Genomic DNA, 21,079 nt, shown 5'->3' on the forward strand with positions numbered 1-21,079 from the left:
TCTGTGCTGGTTTCTGTATCTGTGTATTTTATATGTGTGTATTTGATACGTATGTGTGTGTGTTTGAATGGTCACATGTGTCATACAATATATGCTGTGTATTCCAAATATGAAAAGTAATTCAATCTACATGATAAAAATGAAAAAAGCAAAAATGTTGACATTTCATTTTTTCGTTTTTTTTTGGTGAAACTACAATCATGCTAATTTGAATTTCATTGAAAATGGATTTGGAGAAACATGTATGTAGTGAGACATACCACTGATAACCTTTTCAGACCCCCTGATCTAGTGAAATAGTTGCTCAACTTCTAATGAAATCAGTCAGTTTTAAGAGGCTTTGATGGCCCCAATTAGTGTTGTAACTCCTGAGGTCGTACATCACTCCTACAACCAATTTGAGACTTTAAACAGAACGAGGGTTGTAGGCGAAGAATGAGGACAAGCTAAGCTTGGGCAATAAAGGCTGTGCGAAGGTTCATAGGTCAGCAAGAGGTCAGGGATTTTAGGAGTCAATTGTAGCTTGACAAACGTAAGATAAAATGGTCTTTTAGGAATTTTCTGTCTGTCTCTTGCTCTTTCTAGAGTCATCTTTCGCTTTGTCTGTTTCTCAGTGTATACCTCTACTTGTAGCTCTTATTATCTGTATCCATATCTATTGACCTATTTTCTTGTTTTTTCTCTTTTATATAAATACTGCTATAGGTGAGTGCTTTTACATCATCCTTAGAGTGTGTAGACAGAGGCAGAAGAATGCAGATTCTCAACTAACAACATGCATCGTGGGATCTCCAAAATACAACATTCAGCAGAGCTGGTGATGATCACGTGATCAATTATTCAATATGCTCACTCAGGGGGATGCCTCTGTCTTCCGGACCAACACACTAGACCCTTTGTTTTGATTTACTCTCTTGAATGAGTTATTATTTAAAACTGGGTAAAAGCACATTGTCCTCATTTAAATGGTGTGAAGTATCGTTATTTCACTGGGAAGAACTTGTGCAGGAAAAGATTTGTGTCAGGGATGCTCTCTGTCCTTAAACCCAGCAGGGGGTTCATTGAGGGGACACAAACCTGACAAGAGCAGCATTACTGAAGCTAAGCTAATGCTATGCTAAACCCAATAAATCACACCTTAGACAGATACTTAACAGTGTCCCACCAGGAGCCACCTGGCTGCCCCCAGACTCCATATGGTCTTCCTACATTCCCAAACATCACAAGTGTCAACAACGGGAATTCTAAGTCTTTTGAGAAACCATTCAGTCCAGCCTAACCTTGAGGCAAACGGAGTGAGATCTTAAGGCGTCTTGCCAGGAGTCAGTGCTTGACTAATTTGAAAGCTACGGGGTTTGAGAGATGGATGATGTAATGGGGTTTGAGGAACTGGCAGGACACTAGGAACTGTGTGCCATCTGTCCTAACCCTCAGACAAGACAGACTGACAGGGAAACAAACAGCCAGGCAGGGGGCAGCGCTACGGACGGACAGACAGACAGACAGACAGACAGACAGATAGACAGACAGACAGACAGATCAAATTGTGTGAATAAAGTGTAAATGTTCATAACTTTCCCACTCAGACCACCTGACATTGTCCATAATTTGATACAGATGTCATTGGTGAGAGCTACATACCAAGAGGGTGAGTTGTTGGTGTGGATGCCAGTAAACGCATAACACGTAAACATGACTCTGAATGCAGACTTTGTTTTTAGCCCTCAACCCGGTCACAGCATGACATGTAGGCATAGAACTGAGAATGTTCTGCAACCTAAAACAGTTGATGGTGTTGCATCAGATGACTTTTAAACAGGAAAAGCCACCACTGTGTTGTGCATTCTGGTTACCATGTCATATTTGTCATCATTATCTTCATCATCGCACCCAATCCTACTTCTTCTTCTCAGGCTCTCCTAACATACTCTCTCGCCTTTGTCTGATCCTTCCATTTCCTCTTCATCCTTCACTTTCCTCACTACTTTCACCTCCTCATCGTCATTAGGTATGTACATAAATGATCACAGAACACTGGTTGCCCTAACAGTGTTTGTGTGTGATGGAAAGAGAGAAAGAGTGACTGCAGAGGATCTCTGTTTGCTACTCTGTCGTGTTGTTCATGTCCCACAGAAATGCACAAAGCCTTTTAGGTTATACACAAGAATGAAAGTAGGTAAACATAAACTGAAATATATAATACAAAGTAAAAATGGAAAACAAAGCATTCTAACTGTACTTCTCTTATTGGGATAGCGCTCTGACAGTCAGAAAAATGTATATGGCCTTTTGTCAGATTGCTTTACCATCTATCAATCAAGGAGATGTGCGTGTGTGTCTGTCTCTCAGTATGTGTGACTCTTGTGTTATGGTCAGATGATAAGAATATTATCTTGGTGTTGCAAGATGGCAATTCATCTGTTAATCTTTCATAGCAACTACTCATGGATGTCAAACAAGTTTGCATGAAACATAAACATGCCTCAGATTTCAATCAAAAGAAGTATATTTTTAGACAGCCTGTGAGGCCTTGACAAGTCTTACTGTTCTGAATTAGTCAGTGTTAGTCAGTCTGGCCAAGGCCTTGTGGGGGAGTCAGAAAGAACATATTGGATGCATGTAACCCCCCCCCCCCCCCCCCCAGGATTTACGATAAAATATGCAGCAAGGCTACTTCCTACACTTGTTCTACTGAGTTGTTAAGGACAGTTGTGATATACATTGATTTCTTAATTTTTTCCAGAGCTGTATATACAAATTGTGAAATTGTAAATAGTGACTCGTGTCTGAGCAGTTATTCCAACCACGTCTCATGCACACGCACCATACGCACCCCAAGGCTATGTGTAGTAACTGGAGCACGTTAAAATTGGCGAATTTTAATTATTTATTAACGGCTTTGCTACAATGAAAGAACACAATTTCAGTGTCAGACAACAGATAGCCTTCCTGTGCATGACTTGCTGGAAAAAATAACGTATTTGACTTTTTTTTCCCAATACCTTGCGGCCATTAATAATTCAAGTGACTACGAATGTCCATATATTTATTTCACTATCAGTTGCTGCAATATCAGCTTTGTCAAGTTAATACATCCATTAACAACTACACAGTTCAAACAAAGCTAATGACACAGCATCATAATCGCAACCTGCGCGTTTTATGCCCTCTTCATTCTACTGTAGCCTCCTCGCTTGTTATGAAAGCCATGGGCGGACAGGACTGTACCATTCCAACGTTGGGGTGCTGCTTTATTAGGATTATTAACGAAACACTTGTGTACAATTTATAGTATTTATATACATCATACACGCTCTTTTACAATTTATAAATACGATTTTACTACTGCTTAATGTTCTTAGTAAGATCTATTCAGAGCGTTTTGGAAGTGTCCACTCCCGCTGCCACTAGGTTGGATTCTTCCTTATACAGCCATGTTGGATGGAGCTGCTTATTGACTGAACTCTCTCGCTGGAGTTCCGATGAAAGTTTAGACCTTGCGATTAGTCTTCTAGACGTCGCAAGAATTTTTACCTATTAAACTGTCAATGGAAATGCATTAAGTAGCGTTTCTAAACGACCGTCACGTTTATATACTTTCCAATAATATACCAGAAAGGGACCCGCACCGGTGTGAGGGTTTGGTAGCAGGCCACGGGACAATGATCACTGTTTGACTTTATTTTCTATCCTGGATTGAATACAACGAGTTAGAATCATAGCACACGTTTTGTTGATTATACACAATGAGCAGTCATCCGCCACAACGGCGGCCAACAAATGCTGGATCTATCGTGCTCACGCCGCAAGAAAACGATTGCCTTTTCAACTACCTTGGCAGGAAATGTATTGTAAGTTTATCGATTTTTCTTTCTTAAAAATAGCGAACATGTTGTCTTCTGCCCTAGAATTTAACACGTAACGCTATGTTGATGTTGGGTCTATACTTTGAGGTTTTCATGTTTGTTGAGAACATGGGAATGACTCTCCAAGGTATTTTGGCCTTGGAGCAAGAGGGTAGGGAGTGTTTACATCCCGGGACAGTATTTTACTGGCGGTTGAAACTTTCAGCCAAGCCTCGAGGCCTGGACGGTGCTTGACACACCTGAGAAGGAACGAAACTGGTGTCTTGTCAGACACTACATTCCCGCAATATCTGGAGTTACAGTTCAAAGTAATGCATCTGTTTAAGCCATTAGCTGTAAAACGACTTGGTTTATGCTGACATTACATAATGTCCTTGGCAGGTTTCAGAACTAAGACTGGTTTCGAACAATGTATCTACCAGACCTGGCAGAGTTTTGGCATAAAAGCGCCTGTAATTTAATTGATGCCTGTCTCGTTTTTGGGGGGATTCAGGAAGAAGCCTGTCTGCCGCAGAGTAGTGGTGATAATGCATGACAGAGTAGTTTTGCCAGTGCTACACTGTATCAAATTAGCATGAGACGCGAATTTTATTTCATCTAAGGGCCTTAAATTGATAGTTTGTTTCGAGTCTGTCTTACAAAGTATTTTATATTATTATTTTTATGATTTTATGTTTACGCAGTCATGTTGAACATTATCTTGTCTCATTTATGACTTGAACTTTCATTGCTGAACTATAGCGGCGTGGTCAATCTCTCTTTTTTGTCCTCGAACTTTTAATTGACAATCAGTGTTGTCTATGGTATTTTCTATCTCATTTAATGTCAGTGTTTGAAAGAATGCACACCAATACCTTTCTGGTTAAGACAGATTTCTCAAGAAGTGAGAACATCATATTGAGTGTTTATTCATAGAAGCACAGCCTAATCTGATCACAGGAATATGGGTCAGTCACAGTACCTTGCATAATGTTTTTTGACTATGTTTGGCTCCTTACTGCTTTTCATGCCAGGGCAGTCAAGTAATGTAGGCCTACTGCATGGGCCCTTTAATAGTTTCCATTGAGTTGAGTTACTTTTTGAGGTTCATGTTGTTTTAATTTGAAACTTGTATAACTGCATGCTCTTATGGGTCTTCCCTTTGGCACTTGTTTAGTTTTTCACAATGTATGCTTCATGTTTTGGCTGCTGGCAATGTTTGGGGCTACCACGTTGTCATGATCAGTGACCTGTCCTCTTTTGTAAAGCTCTCTCTTGGAAGTCGCTTTGGATAAAAGCGTCTGCTGAATGCGTAAATGTAAATGTTACTGTTTCTCCTTAGGAATTACTTTATTTACCACTCCCTGTGCTACTTTCTCATGTGACCTACCTAGTTTTCAACCTTGTCAGGTTATCTAACTCTTCTGCACCAAGGTAAGGTAGAGGAAGTTAAAATGTCACAAACTTTTTCTTGGTGGGCGCACAAGATGAAGCCCCACCTCAGTGTCAAGTCCTACAGCCTTACCTGTTTCTCAGGAACCACTCAAGGCTGTTCTCCCTCCCCCACACCTAGAGAAACCTGTACAAATCAGCCAATGACATGAGGCCTCAGACCTTACCATGTGACACAGGCATGGTGAGGAACATTCCCTTTATGCGTCTGTGTGCGTACATGTCTTTCTTTCACTTGGAGAAAAATTGAACGAGAACGTACATGAGGGCGTGAGTGCACATGACGTAATGGCCTCATAATGTAAGGAATGGCAGCGATGGCTAAGTAATCATTGTCGCTTTAGTTTCTCCAGCAGCAAAAACTCCCACAACCTACTTTAACTATGTTCTACTACTTGTAAACTTTGAATTCCACTTGTGAAAGGTCTTCTCCGCCAATATCTACAGCAAGTTAGGTCAGGCTACTAACAGCTATAACCTTATCATAGGACAATTACTGATGTGCTAGCTGTGCGAAAGCAACCCCTTCTAGCCTCAACCCTGGGCATAATCACACTTCAGTGCGCCCCAACCTGCGGGTTTCGCTCAGTCAGTCATTGGTATTCACTAGTGGAGTTTTTGCCATCAGCAGCAGCAGCAACGGGTGAGAGAGATGGAAAGCTGCCCAAATCTCACTGAGTGTGTGTGCGAGAGAGTGTGTCAGCATAGCAATGCACACGCACACACACACACGCACACGCACGCACACACACACACACACACAGAGACTGCCTGATCAGCAGTCTTTGCCTACAGGAAGTGCAGCGGTCGACCTCCTCCGATGTTTTGTGCTGGTGCTGCGGAACATGCTCCTGTTACCCTCCCTCCTTCTTTCCCTTTCCCCCCTTCATCCCTTCTCTGTGCCCCCCCCCCCCCCCCCCCCCCCACACAATTCTGGACCTCAACTGTCTCTCCACTTCATTCCTGTTCCTGTAATGTTTGGAGTTGCACAGTGCTGGTCTCTCTGCCTAAACTGACGGTCACCAATCGGGATCCTATACTGATTGGGAACCCAGGATATTTGTGTTTCACCAACCATTTACCACATTTGATCTCTGCTCTTTGCTGCAAAGTTGTGTTCAGCCTCTGGTCTGCACCTCTCTGTGTCACCGACTGTCTCTGGAGGAGGGGATCCCTAACTGAATTGCTCCTCCCAATGTTTCTTCAAATTTTTTTGTCAAAGATTTTTTGTGGGAGTTTTCCTTGTCGTCCTTGAGGGTTTAGTTTGGTTCATGTGCAGTTCTATGGGCCTATGTAAAGCCCTCTGTGACATTGCTTGTGAAAAGGGCTGCGCACTGCCAGTCTTTCTCCCCTCAATCCTGTTCAGCCAACCACCGCTCCTCTTTTCTCCCATCCCTGCCTTCACCCCCCCCCTTTCCAGTGTCTGCCTCTCCTCCTGTTTCAGGTCGACCTCACTTATAGGGGAAGTGGCATTCTCCCTCCAACCGTCTAAACACCTTCACCCGCCACCCCCACTGATTAACTTCCATGCTAAACCCTGAACTAGTCTACCACTCAGCCCATCCGGGCCTATGACTCAGCATTCGAGATGTTGTCAGTGGCAGCTTTTTTCATTCACCAATCTGCTTTATTTTCCCTCCTCAGGAACGATCAGCTCGGCCGTCTGTAGATCTGCTTACATTTTTGAGAGCGGTCAGAGTGAGTGAATAAGTGCCCAGGAGTCTGGAAGCCCAACAATGTGCAGGATCCCTAGCCGGTCTATGATGTCCCCAGTGGCCTGGCCTCATGGTAACATAGAGGAGGATGCAGCCTCCCGATCAATAAAGCCTTTCCTGTTTGCGCCGACGTCCGCGAATGAGGACCGATGTGCGGACGTGTGTCTGCGCGAGCGTACAAGGCAGGTGCCACGCTGTGGAACTGAATCGCAAGCTCGTCCCGGACCCAGGCTCAGTTTACTTTGCACCCGAGTCGCAGCCTCATGAATAATGCCGAGAACACCACTGATCGGGGAGCAGTGCTCAGAGCACCCCCCCCCCCCCTTCTCCTCGACCCCACCCCAGCCATCTGTGTGCAGTTAGGCCTGTCAGGGCTGCTTGTTCCAGGGGTTCACTTTTATCTATTTTTTCTTTTTTTACTGCTGTCTGCTCCAGCCTTTCATCTGGGACCGTAATGGGTCTGGGGGGGCCCTACGGTAGCCTATAAACCTGGGGGAGGTGTGTGTGTGTGTGTGTGGTGGATCTGTCCGGTTGGAGATTCTCGGAAGGACCGCCCCCCCCCCCCCCCCTCTTGCCGGGGGTCTCTTAGCCTGATACTTGGCTCCATAGCTCATCATAGCTGTGCTGAGCTGCTCACCACCACCTTCCTCTCACGCTCACAGCGAGCTAGCACCATGGTTTCAGGGAAGAGTCTTTCTCTCAGGTTACCAGAAGAAATTCTTCTCATTGCTGCAAGCAGAGTCACTAGGTAACGACCAGCCCTCACATTATGTGTTCCCTAATAGTTGTGCACATAGGCTACTGCAGCATGCGGTACTTCAGAGTTTGGCCGAGCACGGCTAGGACACAGAGATGGCCTTGTACCTTTTAGAACACAGAGGTAGCCATAGCACCTGTGGAACACGTACTGTAGGTGTCCCTAGTACCTTTTTAGAACACAGGTATCCCTCGTACCTTAAGCACACATGTATCACAAGTGCCTTTAGAACACAGAACTAGCCATAGTACCTTTAGAACACAGAGGTAACCCTAGTGCTTCTGGGAAAGAGACGGGGTGTGGTGACGACTCAGAGGCCGGGGAGTGGTCTCTGCAGTAAACGGCGTGGCCCAGTGCCAGGCAGGAACAGAGACGACGGCGCTATCATGACGGCGCTCACCGCCCTCCTCCCCTCTGTCTGTCTCTCGTTATGTGAAGTGAGCCAGTGTCCGCTCTGCCCTCAGAGCCAGTGGCAGCTTGGCCAGACTCCCTTGACGGCGTGTGGAGATTGCTAAGATGTAGCCTAGCGTCCCAGTGTGCTCTGTTGGTGGACTTAGCCCTGATTGGAGAGTGGGGGGGGGGGGAGCTGTTGCGGGTTTAATTTAGGGAAACGCAACAAGCATGCCAAATGGTCCATTTGTTAAATGGACGTCCACTGGTTGATGTGGCGAAAGCTAGATTTGATGCACTTGCGACTGGGTTATGGCTTGGCCAACCGTGTGTGTGTGTGTGTGTGTGTGTGTGTGTGTGTGTGTGTGTGTGTGTGTGTGTGTGTGTGTGTGTGTGTGTGTGTGTGTGTGTGTGTGTGTGTGTGTGTGTGTGTGTGTGTGTGTGTGTGTGTGTGTGTGTGTGTGTGTGTGTGTGTGTGTGTGTGTGTGTGTGTGTGTGTGTGTGTGTGTGTGTGTGTGTGTGTGTGTGTGTGTGTGGACAGTATTCCTTTGCCCAGGCTGTGTGAGTGATGACCAGCTCTGCAGTGTGTCCCCCCCAGCCAGTCTCCTTCTCTCTGCCTACCTCTTTGACCTCTCTCTCTCCAACTCGCTCACCCTCTTCCTTCCCACTATTTTCTCTTTCAAACCCTCCCCACCTATCCACCCGTCTGCTTCAACCATCCTCTTAAACTGTATCCCAATCGATAACATTTCTCCCCATCTCTCTATCTCCTTCTACCCTCCCATTATATTAGGGGTGGGCAATTCATTTTCCTGAAGGGCCACATGAGAAATTGGGACCGTTGTGGCGGGCCGAACCAATAGGCTAAACTTCATTCTGCTCAATAGAAATGTTCTTACTTTATATATATATATTTTAAATTATATGGTTTTGAGTTGCTACTGTTAATACATGTTACAATAAGGCTATGCCAATGTCAAGTGTTTATTTTTTATTTTTACATACCTTTAAACCTTCACAAAAATACATAAGAAAAAATACAGCTATTGATTCACTTTATACAAAAGCGCTTTTGATGTTTTCCATTTCAGTTCCGTTTTTCTTACTCAGTGAGAACGATCCAGTCCGTCTTGGGCTTGAACAAGTGCATTGTGTCTGGTTGAAGGTCTGAGGTAGTAGATGCAAAGGACAGCTGACAGGTGATCATCAGGGTCTGCAGCTTAACTAGCAAACCAGCAGCTGCCCGCGCCCACTCTGCATCAGTCAAGTTCTTGTATTTGTCCGCGTGTTTAGTTATTTATTGGAAGGAAGCACCCTTCCCTCCCTCCCTCCTCTCCCTCTCCAGTAATAAAACCAGTGCTATCTCTGGTTTCCAGTCAATGGCGTTCAATATGGCCAAAACCTGGCCCATAACCATGTCTGATGTCACCTCAGGTAACCGTGGTGGCACTAAGGGCTGACAATCTAAAGAAGTCTATTGCTGTATACCCAGAACTACAGTACCCAGGAGGCAGTTATTTTGCCCCCCCCCCCCCCCCCCCACTGATTGTCGTTTGTGTGTAACATATTTGTGTGTTTCCTCCAGTCGCTGTGCTCGGCGGTGGTGCAGGTGTACTCTGCGGAGAGGAACTCTGCGTGGACCAAGAGCTGTTGCGGCGTGGCCTGTCTGGTCAAAGACAACCCCCAGAGGTCCTACTTCATCCGAGTCTTCGATATCAAGGTGTGTGTGTGTGTGTTTGTTGATTAGAAAGATGGATGTGTGTATATGTTTAGAGATGATGACGCGTCATTGTTTTTCTCTCTCTCTCTCTCTCTCTCTCTGTCTCTGTCTCTGTCTCTGTCTCTGTCTCTGTCTCTGTCTCTCTCTGTCTCTCTCTGTCTCTCTCTGTCTCTCTCTGTCTCTCTCTCTCTCTCTCTGTCTCTCTCTGTCTCTCTCTGTCTCTCTCTCTCTCCCCTCCTTCATTTTCTTTTGTGCAGGATGGCAGAATCTTGTTTGAGCAGGAGCTGTACAACAATTTCGCAACCCACAACTCCAGATCGTACTTTATTACTTTTGCCGGAGACGTGAGTGCCCCTCCCAACACACACACACACTTTTCCCCTATAATTCCGTTCACATGATGCATGGGTGCTGGATGTTTACATAGCAAACAGCTTGGCAGTGCGGTGCAGGGAGAGACAAGAGAAGGGTATGTGGTAGGACAGGGACAGTATGAGATAAGGTTTAAAGAACCCGTTCTGCATCTGAGGAGACTACAGTGCCCCTAGTGGTTAAATACCACCAAGCACTGGGCACAGGTGTAACACTTAAATATGTAAATAAATGTGTTTGTATACAGTACCAGTCAAAAGTTCAATTTCAATTTCCAATTTAATTGAATGGGAAAATGTGTCCAAACTTTTGACTGGTGCTGTATATACAGTATATTTGGCTTTAACAGTATATTCTAAGATTGTGTGTGTTTTTGCAGACATGCCAGGTGGGTCTCAACTTTGCCAGCGAGGAAGAGGCCAAACGTTTCCGGAACGCATTGGCGGACCTGCTTGGGAGAAGACAACGGAAATCTGGTACCTTACCCCACCCATTCCACCATTTTTAATCACCCATGTCTGTCTCTCTCTCTCTTTCTCGAAAAACACTTCCATTACCTCCGCTCCGTTTTCCTCCTCTCTGTCTCTTCTGCTACAATCTATCAACCACTCTCTTCGTTCTCTCTCTGTCTCTCTTTCCTTACTAAAACTCTTACTTGGTGGGCAGAGTGCAAACTCGAAATCACACTCCTGCACCCAAATTGGACTTCTCTTGCGATTGGCCTGATACAATCACCTGTCCACGACACACATGCAGATCTCTGTTTCCGGTTTGTATCTCCAGCCCCCGCGTCTGTTTCCTCTCCTTTTCCCTCGGCTTCCTCTCTCTCTCATTCCGAGTCTGGTAGTTCCGGGGTTTTCTCCCGCCGTCCCTGTGAATGGGCGGCGCCACTCCTTCGCTGCCACCGTCCGTCCTCGCTCCTCAGCTCGCCGACTCCGTCCGAAACCTCCTTGCCGCCTGACAGAGCAGAATGCTCGCATTTACAAGCTTGGTTGTTCAAATATATATACGTGTATTTTCTTTCCAACCTCCTTGCAGCACCACAGCCTAGCGTCTCAACCCAGTGGGCTGCCCAGTCACTGTTGCCGGTGCTGGGGAGAGGTGCGCGGTTTTGGGATTGTGGTTGTCTTTGTGTGTTCTCTGCTCCTGTGTTCCTGTTTTTGCAATGTAGCTGAGATGTGTGTGTGTGTGCGGGCGCGCGCGTGTGTGTGCTCCGCCTACATACTAACACGCGTCTGCCTAACCCCTTCAAACCCCCTGCTTGAGTAATCGGCGACCTCTCAACTCGATCCCCTTCGGTCTCACTTTCACCTCCCCCCCCCCCACTCCCCTAACGCCTAGCCGACCGCTCGAAACACACAGCAGAAAGACATACGATCGAATCTCACACTCTCCCGTCTTGTTGTTTTGCAGAGAAAAGGCGTGACACTCCGAATGGTAGGTTTACGTTACCCGTTTCCCCTTCTAGTCTTGTTCATGATTCAATTATGATTTTGATTTGAGATGACACTCAATTGACGCTTATTTGAGATCAACACTTTGATTGGTCGGCCAATCAAAAGTTGTGATAAACCCACAGAGTTGTGATAGCGATGCGTTTACGGGAAGCTGAAATGTGTGTCTATCTATTCATCCGTGTTAGCAAAGACACAGGAACACGCAGTCACTCGAGGTGGGCTCCATGTCTCTCAGTTTAAGCCAGCGAGAAGGAGAGAGGGATAGGAGAGAGAGCAAGGTGTCTGCACCACATGTAATCCAGCTGTGTTGATCCCCTAATAAGTACCGCCCCCCTCCCTCCTTCTACGATCCTAACCACAGAAAATGTAGAGGATCTGGTGATCTCCCTGACCCCAGCTGATATACACACCTTCCGCATAAAGAGCAATACACATGCCAGTAGATAGAGAGGAAACAGACTTGCGTGCGCACACACACACACACACACACACACAGACAACCCCTGCCTTGAGCTGTTTTTTCCCTATGCTTATGGCTGGAACACATTCACACACATGCTGTGCTCGACAACACACACATACACCAGACAGCCAGTGGGGCAGGATTATTTGACCAGCTTCCTTGCCGTCATCCTAAAACACTGCATCTGAGCGCTGCTTGTGTGTGTGTGTGTGTGTGTGTGTGTGCGAGAGAGACACTGGGAGGCAGAGAGGGAGGCAGAGAGGGAGGCAGAGAGGGAGGCAGAGAGGGAGGCAGAGAGGGAGGCAGAGAGGGAGGCAGAGAGGGAGGCAGAGAGGGAGGCAGAGAGGGAGGCAGAGAGGGAGGCAGAGAGGGAGGCAGAGAGGGAGGCAGAGAGGGAGGCAGAGAGGGAGGCAGAGAGAGGGGCGTTCCACATTGAGGATATGTCACTTACTGCCACTGGTGTCCTACCAGAGAAACTGCAGCCAGGGTCTACCGGGAGATGATCTGGGATCAAGTGGATTGGCCTTCAACCTACAGCTTTGCCCCTCCCCTCCCCCCTTGTTGTGTAATGTATTGAACCCTGGTCGAGTGTTAAGTTGTGCACTCCAGGATGGATCCGATGAAGTACTTTCCAAATCAAATCTGTCCCAAGTACACCCGCCTGAATTTCTCTCAGCCCTGCTGTGTGCGTGCGCAGGCAGTGTGTTCGGACAAACAGACACACAAGGCACTGTTGTGTTTCTTTGGCTCTATATGGTTTACGGTTTTGCGTGACATGAGAGATGCCTCCGCCGCTTCCCCTGCCATCCCAGTTATGACACCCATCACCATGGTGATCTGAGAGGATTGGAACACGTGTGCTCATGAATCCAAACAGAAGCACAGCAGTGACAGCCATCCACCTTCTAGGCCCCTGGCTCTGCATGAGGCAACGAGAGGAGGAAAGGATAGAGGCCGCCTCTCTTTCTCCTTTTGCTCCTGTCTTTTGCTCTGCCCTCCTTCTTTTGCCCTCCCCTCTTACTCCCACCCTCTCTCTCTCGTTCTCGCTCATTCAGCCCTCTCCTCTTTCTCTCTCTTTCCATCGCCCTCTCTGTCTGACTTTCTCACTCTTCTTGACGACCTCCCTCCTTTTTTCTGACTTTCTCACTTTCCATATCTATGTCTCTTTCTCTCTCTTCCATTTTTCTTCCCATTGTTATTTTTTATTTTTCTTTCTCTCTATCCCTCTTGTCTTTCTCATTCTCTTCTACGTTTGTGTCCACCCCCCCCCCCCACCCCCCAGTGTAGCTTCCAAATATCCCCCCCCCCCCCTATACACACTCATCATGTTTAAGAACTGTCGGATTAGGTTGGATTAAAGTAGACAGGCTTTAATGGTTATGTAAAAAATCCAGCAATGCCGTAATTTACCCGGCTTAGAACGGGCGCTGCATGGGCGGAGTTTGGTTCTGGAGTGGAGTGAGAAAGAGGGAAGGGAGGGAGGGCGGGATGGAGTGCGAGTGATGACCTGTATGTGTTCCCTGCGGTGGAAAGGAGAGATGAGAGGCGGCTTTAGGGATGGATTGGAGGTGGAGCCAACTGGAGAGAAAAAGCAAGCTTTTGCCCAGCCCTGGTCAGCACGCAACGCTTAGAGCACCAGTGTGTGTCTACCGCTAGTTCCTGTGTTGGATTTGCTCTGTCTCTCCTGCCTCAGAATGCCCGACTACCCTGCTTTGCCCTTTGTAACCAGGAGCTCTCGCTGGACCTACGCAGCCCAATCTTAAGGACAGCTGATGGGATCTGTAGTCCTTAAATAGGCTTTTTCCAGCGTGGTTCTCTGGTCGTGTGCCTCAGTTTCGGCTCCGGCGTCTTCTTATCCTTCGCTAATCAGGAGGCTGGTGCCTGACTCGGGCAGGATCACCTGCCCCCCCACTGCCCACTCAACCCTCTCCTCATCCCCACTTCTTCTTCCTGGGTCTTTTGGTCCCACAGTCAAACAGACAGAGGCGGAAGCCGCAGTCTCTCGCCAGGCTCTCCTCTTGCGCGTCTCGTGTCGAGGCGGCGCGTCCATGCCCGCGCGGCGCGCGCCGGCGACATGATGTTCTGCACCACCTTCCTGTCCGCCCCCTCAGAGGAGCTGGGGGGCGACGGCGGGGGAGGGGTGACCCCCGGGGGCTGCCTCTCCACCCTCCACTGCCTGGTCCTCCCCCAGGAGGAGCTGTACGCACCCCTCCCCTCCTCCTCCTCCTCCTCCTCCTCCCCTGGCTCCTCCGCCTCGCGTTTCTCCCTGTGCCACGGCCAGCGGGCCTGCGGCATGGTGGGCAAGATGTTGCTGGACGTCAACATGGTGGCGTGCGGCGGGCGGGCAGTGGGGGAGCGGGGCAGGAGGCGCCGAAGTCGCTCTGCTTCGCCCCCGCCCAGGAAGAGCCCTAGTAGGGACACTCGAAAAGGTAGGCCCCGTCCGTCCCCCCCACCAATAGCCCCAAAATAGGCATTCGCAGGACGCCTCAGGTCCAGTGCCCAACTGTGATTGTTTTATTTGGGCGGGGGGGGCTTTCTTCAGTGTACTTTACCGGATGATTGTGCGTCTGTGCTCTGGTTATTGGAGTGGCTAGGAAGCAGGAGGAGCCTTGGAGGAATCCACTTTGGTTTAAGTTGCCATCTGCTGGATCTGTTATCTTTTTGAAGTGGTTCTGGTTTGTTTGCGTTTAAGAGAGAACCAGGGGGGTATTCCAGAAAGCAGGTCATGCGACCTAACGGGTAAGTTAACTCTCCAGCTGACACACAATGTTGCAGCAACTTCCTGGCAATGTTGCTACAACGCTAGGCGTCGGCTGGGGAGTTAATTTACCGCCCTGGCCAGGGAGTTTTAAGAGTGTTTGCAGGTGTTTGGATGCCGGTTTTATGAGTCCTATCACAGTGTCATAGAGGGCTTCACAGAGAGGAGAGACGGTTTTCATACGCTGCGTCCATCTGATAGCAAAGTGCTGCTGACCCTCTGATCCCAAAATCGAAACTCTTCCTCACTTCCTGTTTCCTGCTCACACTAGATCTAAGAACGCTGGCTGAAAGGGTTCTCACTGTATGGTGAACCGTATCGGTCAGATATGGTGGGCTGAAAATTCCCCTCGGCCCGCCCTCTGTATATCTTTAACCCCTTGCCGTCCTGGGACTGGTAGTTCTGAGCCCCTCTCTCTCCCCCCTCCGCCCCAGGTCCTGCCCTCCCCATGGCGACCGTGGACATCAAGAACCCAGAGATCAACAACGCGCCGCGCTTCCACAACAACGCCCAGGTCAACAACATCGTGCACTCGTCCTTCGCCAGGAAGGAGAAGAAGGTGAAGGGCAAGAAGAAGAGATTGACCAAGGCTGACATCGGCACGCCCAGCAACTTCCAGTGAGTGGGGGGGGTGGGGGGGGGTGGGGGGGGGGGCGGGGGTGCAGGAGGCTGTTGTCATTCAGAGGACTGCTGCGGTGGTTCGTACCACATTAGCACTGCACGACCTACCTCATCGGCAGTGTGTATTGCGTCCCGTTGAGACACTGGTTAGGGGCATGTCATATATCATCGAAGCCATAGTCTGATGTAATGCATGTATGTTACATGTGTAATAGGGATGAATTAATGATGGCAGGATAATCTGGACAGGATGTTTCAGGAACCGGTTCGCTGCGTAGAAAACGAGGGGGATGGGGCAAGGCTTGTTTTATAGTCCTGCAATGTTTACCCCCCACGGTTTGTACATGCCTACATATATCAGTGGTGAAACATGGCTCTGTTGGTAGGTGACTGGCCCAGGTTTCTCTTGGCGTCGTGTTAAGGCCTCCATCTCTCCTGTGTTTCCCTCCAGGCACATTGGACATGTAGGCTGGGACCCCAACACAGGCTTTGATGTGAGTATGGCTTCTTATGGTCTGGATAAACAATGGTCAAGGGGAGCTGCGTGTCGTCTCCTGAGCCAGGCTCTCGTCAGGGTCTGACGTCTGGAGGGCATCGGGAGGGCATCGTCGTTTTCTCCCCAGAAAAGCTTACATTTCCAACACAATTTCCCTGAGAAATTAAACTGGGCTGCCACAGTCGTCAGCAGAGTTACACAAGGCGATTTAGAGAAATAAACCTGTACCTCCTATAATCCCCCTGCCCCCATGATATAACAAAAATTGGGTTGCTACCATGGATTTCATTTCGTACACAAGATATTACGATGAGTTTTCATTGTTCTAAATAAATAAATCCAATAAAAAAGGATATATTTTCGTATGGCTTTGATAGAATTCTACCCCCGCTCCCCCCGCCTAATTAGGCCTTTAATTAAAGCATTTCTTCTCACAGCAGATATATGACCTAGAGATTTTCCAATCAACTGAGGTTTTTGCTATGCCTCAGTCTCCCTGTGCTGATTGGAGAAGTCAATTCACTACAACAGAACAAACAGACCCTGCTCTGACCTCCGGCTTTCTGCCAAGAGGTGGCATCTTAACGGAGCAGAACATTTGGGTAATCTGGCACGGTTGGCAGGCCACTAGTTCAAGCAAGCCTAATCTCAGTGTTCTGTTCTTCAGATTGGGCACTAGGCAGTTAGCCTGACGTTGTCGTACTCATAATTCTAGTCAGAATATGAGTCTGAAACCTCTCCGTTGGGCTGTGAGTATGGGGGGTGTTTCAAATGAACCCGGAAAAAAATGCCTCCGCTAAACTGGATAGACCTACAACCAATCAGAGCAACGTAATATGTTGTTTATTGAAAACCCAAGCGCTCTTTGGTGACTTGGTTGATTAAATTACTGTTAATCATCTGTCCATCATTGTATAAAGCCCGCCCTGACAATTTGATTGGTTCGAAAAGCTCCTGTTTGGACATACTTTTTCCCAAAACTACTTTTTCCCAAAACCCAGACCCAACTTCCTGCCAAATGTTGTGGTGGGCGGGGCTAAATTGGGCTGGCAGCCAGGCTACTAGACCTGACTACACCAGCACCACACCATGAGGTGGCAATACAGGGCCAGGCTAAAGCAGTGTGTGTATACATAGAATACTAGGAGACTCAATAATTTCCTTTTACCTTCCAGGTTCTGCTGAAGGGAAGTTGTAACCCTGTTCTTATAGATGATCTGAGTCTGTAAACATTTTACTCCTGTCCCTCACAGTTGAACAACCTGGACCCAGAGCTGAAGAACCTGTTTGACATGTGTGGCATCTCGGAGGCCCAGCTGAAGGACAAGGAGACCTCCAAGGTCATCTACGACTTCATTGAGAAGAAGGGAGGAGTGGAGGCCGTCAAGAACGAACTCCGGAGACAAGGTCAGAATCTCCAGTGAGGACCAGAGAGGATGTGTGTATGTTCAGAGGATGATGGCAGGATGTAAACCACATAGCAAACAAGGGTAATGTTATTAGTAGCACCATGGTTCAATATGAAATAATTCTATCAAACCATTAGACCTCCCCGCAACTAGTGTACAGATGTATATTTGGTCACGTGGCATTTGTTTTAAAGCCACTACCTCCATATCTTTCAGCATCGGTCTACTGTTAACCTGTGTGGTCTAGTCTAGGTCTGTTGTAAACCTGTGAGGGCTAGTGTAGGTCTACTGTTAACCTGTGAGGGCTAGTAGTGTCTACCTTTTACCTGTGAGGGCTAGGTCAGGTCTGTTGTTAACCTGTGAGGGCTAGTGTAGGTCTGTTAACCTGTCAGGGCTAGTGTAGGTCTACTGTTAACCTGTGAGGGCTAGTAGTGTCTACCTTTTACCTGTGAGGGCTAGTTTAGGTCTGTTGTTAACCTGTGAGGGCTAGTGTAGGTCTGTTAACCTGTCAGGGCTAGTGTAGGTCTACTGTTAACCTGTGAGGGCTAGTAGTGTAGGTCTACCTTTACCTGTGAGGGCTAGTGTAGCTCTGTTAACCTGTCAGGGCTAGTGTAGGTCTACTGTTAACCTGTGAGGGCTATTAGTGTAGGTCTACCTTTAACATGTGAAAGCTAGTCTAGTCTACTGTTAACCTTTAAGGGCTCATCTAGTGTACTGTTAACCTGTGTAATTGTGTTCCTCAGGTCCCCCCAGATGGAGTGGTAGGTCTGTCTGCATGGTTTTGCCGTGTGAGCAATCGATTATAGTAATCAATGATAATCAATTATAATGACCTTCCAGGATAATACAGTGTTGCTATAGCTTGATAATCATACATAAAGTGAAGCTTGTTATGGTCTCGATTTACATGTTATAAGATTACAAGCATGGATTGATTTAGGTAGTATGTTGTGGTATTGTGGTGATCCATATGTATTTGTCTTGCCGTTATCTGTTGCCTTACTGTGATAAGATGCACAGCAAGACATTTTAGTGTAATTTCTTAGGATTTAGGCTAAGAGTTGCTGGATTCAGTCAATCCCAAACAGCCTAATCCCTATCCCAATACACAGTCAGTCAGACTTTTAGGGTCTCTGTAAATTGCTGCGTCATGGTTAGTAAGTCGTGTGACATGGAGGTTATGCCCCTAGTGGCCTGCTTTTTGAACTGCGTGGTTAGATAAATGATATGAACAGCTCTTAAGGCCGTTTTGAAGCACAATGTGAAAAACGTGTGATGTTTCCTTGTCGTACTGACCAAAGCTCCTCCTCTTCTCATGTTCTCCAGCCCCTCCACCCCCGCCCTCCAGAGGTGGTCCTCCGCCCCCGCCCCCCCACCACGGCTCAGCCCCCCCTCCGCCTCCCCCTGCCAGGGGCCGAGGGGCTCCTCCGCCCCCTCCCCCGACTCGGGCCCCGACCTCCGCCCCCCCACCACCTCCGCCCTCCCGGCCGGGCATGGGTGCCCCGCCTCCGCCGCCTCCCCCCAGCCGGGGGCCCCTCCCCCCTCCACCGCAACCCTCCCACGCCAGCATCGCCCCCCAGGCACCACCTCCCCCGCCCCCCTCCTCCGCCCCAGCAGGCATGGGCTCCGGAGCGCCTCCGCCGCCGCCTCCCCCTCCGCCCCCGGGCCCGCCGCCCCCAGGGCCCCCACCACTGCCGGAGGCGAACGGAGGAGACGGGGGTGTGCCCTCAGCCCTGGGTGGGGGTAAGAATGCCCTGCTGAGCCAGATCCGGGAGGGAGCCAACCTGAAGAAGGTGGAGCAGAAGGAGCGTCCCGTCTCCACCAACACCGGCAGAGACGCCCTGCTGGACCAGATCAGACAGGGCACCAAACTGAAAAACGTGAGGGGACCCTGACCCTCTGTGACCCCAAAACACACACACACAGCGCTCACACAGAACCAGACGCCCCTTCATACTCCCTAACGTACCACAATTGACCTTTTTTCCTCTTTTTTTGAATTTGTATACATGAACACCAGATATGCCTACTAAAGACTGTTTGTGTGCGTTTCGCAGGTGCCAGACATTGCTGATTCGGGCCCCCCCTCCTCAGCCCCATCGGCCGGCATCGTAGGAGCTCTTATGGAGGTGATGCAGAAGAGGAGCAAAGCCATCCACTCCTCAGGTACACACACACACACACACACACACACAAAGCTAGCCACAAAGGCAGACACTACACTGTTTACTGGTTACTTATTCCAAAATGTCTCGCTCTCCCTAACTTCATAGATGACGACGAGGATGATGATGAAGATGAGGACTTTGAGGACGATGATGAGTGGGAGGACTAGCTCACCCCCCCCCCCCACCCCCCAGAGGAAGATTACCACACAATATTGTTTCTTGTCTCTCTGAATCTTATTCAAATTCTAATGTAAATGTTCTATCGATTTGCTGTACATTTTTGTTGCCTTTAAGCTTTTTTCTTTTTTTTTTTTTTTTATCTGTGCAATACCTCATGTAATCTGTAAAGGTTTGTCATGTATCTTTTTGTAAAGTATTCTCTCTCTCCCTCCCTGATGAACAATTTTACATCGAGGTCGTCTCGACATGTGGAGTTGAATGTTTCTTTTTGTGTGCTTTTGTCAGCAATTGGTATGGAGAGAGATCTATTGAACAAATTGACCGAAACACATAAATGTAATTCATTGTCAGTACAAATCGAGAACACTATTTTCATACCCTGCCCCTAATAACTTTTATTTTTGTGTACTCAAAGAATCCTAATTTAGCTCTCCTATTTTCCTAAAGAATCCCCTCTTTTTTTGGAAATATTTATCCCCATCTGCTGTCTATTGTAAATTTGTCTCCGAGTTTTTTTGGGGGAGCCTGTTATATTTTTGCACGAATCGAGAGGAAGGGAAGGGGGGCTCACTACTTGAGTACAGAGTCAACTTCCTGTCTTCATCTGAACCTGCTGGGTTACGCTTTAAAGGCTATGATGTAAAGTTCAGTTCAACATCCAGCACTCTACACTACACTTTGACCAAGGCTGTATACACACATATACTGTATACACACAAAATACCTGCAACGTGGTTTGTTTTATGGAGCTCAAAAGGTTCTCACTACGACATCCACCGTTCAGTTTTTCCGTTTTTAATCTTTCTTTGTATTCCTTAGTTTTGTCTGTCTCTTTACAGTAGCATTCAGACGTATTTTTTTGAATCAGGTGAGCTTTCGTGCAGTATACAAAGCTTGAGAGTAAAAGAAACACTTTTCAAATCTACAAAGCTGCTGTTTACCACTGTGTAACTTGGGGTCGTGATACTAAAACACGCCGTGGGAAGAATCGCAGAAAGAGACGAGATTCAAGCCCCCTTGACACTAACCCATCCCCCAAGCAGAGTAATACTGCATATCATAACAGGCAGCCTCGTCTATGGCAGCGCTAACTGACTGTCTCGAACCGGCTGTTATCACCTGTTTATCTCTTCCCCATTCAGCAGTTAGTGACTGTACTCAGTCGATAGGCCACGGACATCAAAACCCGTGAGAATAGGTTGGAAAAATAACGGACTATTAAATTGTACACTATAATAAATGTTAATATTTCCATAGCTTTGTTTCTGTGTATTTT

General features: G+C 47.7%; 1 protein-coding gene across 2 annotated transcripts; it reads left to right on the forward strand.

The window, feature by feature from the left end:
• The first annotated feature begins 3,437 nt into the window (after positions 1-3,437).
• Positions 3,438-21,059, forward strand: LOC146276811 (actin nucleation-promoting factor WASL-like). Of its 2 annotated transcripts, XM_084701766.1 has the most exons (11): positions 3,438-3,851; positions 9,745-9,879; positions 10,137-10,223; positions 10,631-10,727; positions 11,665-11,688; positions 15,364-15,547; positions 16,002-16,044; positions 17,300-17,453; positions 18,782-19,335; positions 19,513-19,621; positions 19,729-21,059. In XM_084701766.1, the coding sequence occupies exons 1-11, from the start codon at positions 3,747-3,749 to the stop codon at positions 19,788-19,790; spliced, it is 1,554 nt and encodes a 517-aa protein (XP_084557892.1). In that variant the 5' UTR covers positions 3,438-3,746; the 3' UTR covers positions 19,791-21,059. The 2 variants fall into 2 exon arrangements, with proteins under 2 accessions (XP_084557892.1, XP_084557893.1); XM_084701767.1 differs by lacking the exon at positions 11,665-11,688.
• Positions 21,060-21,079: the final 20 nt, after the last annotated feature.

The sequence above is a fragment of the Hypomesus nipponensis genome, chromosome 7, assembly GCF_054491055.1.
Source record: "Hypomesus nipponensis isolate SF chromosome 7, ASM5449105v1, whole genome shotgun sequence".
Taxonomy (NCBI): Eukaryota; Metazoa; Chordata; class Actinopteri; order Osmeriformes; family Osmeridae; genus Hypomesus; species Hypomesus nipponensis.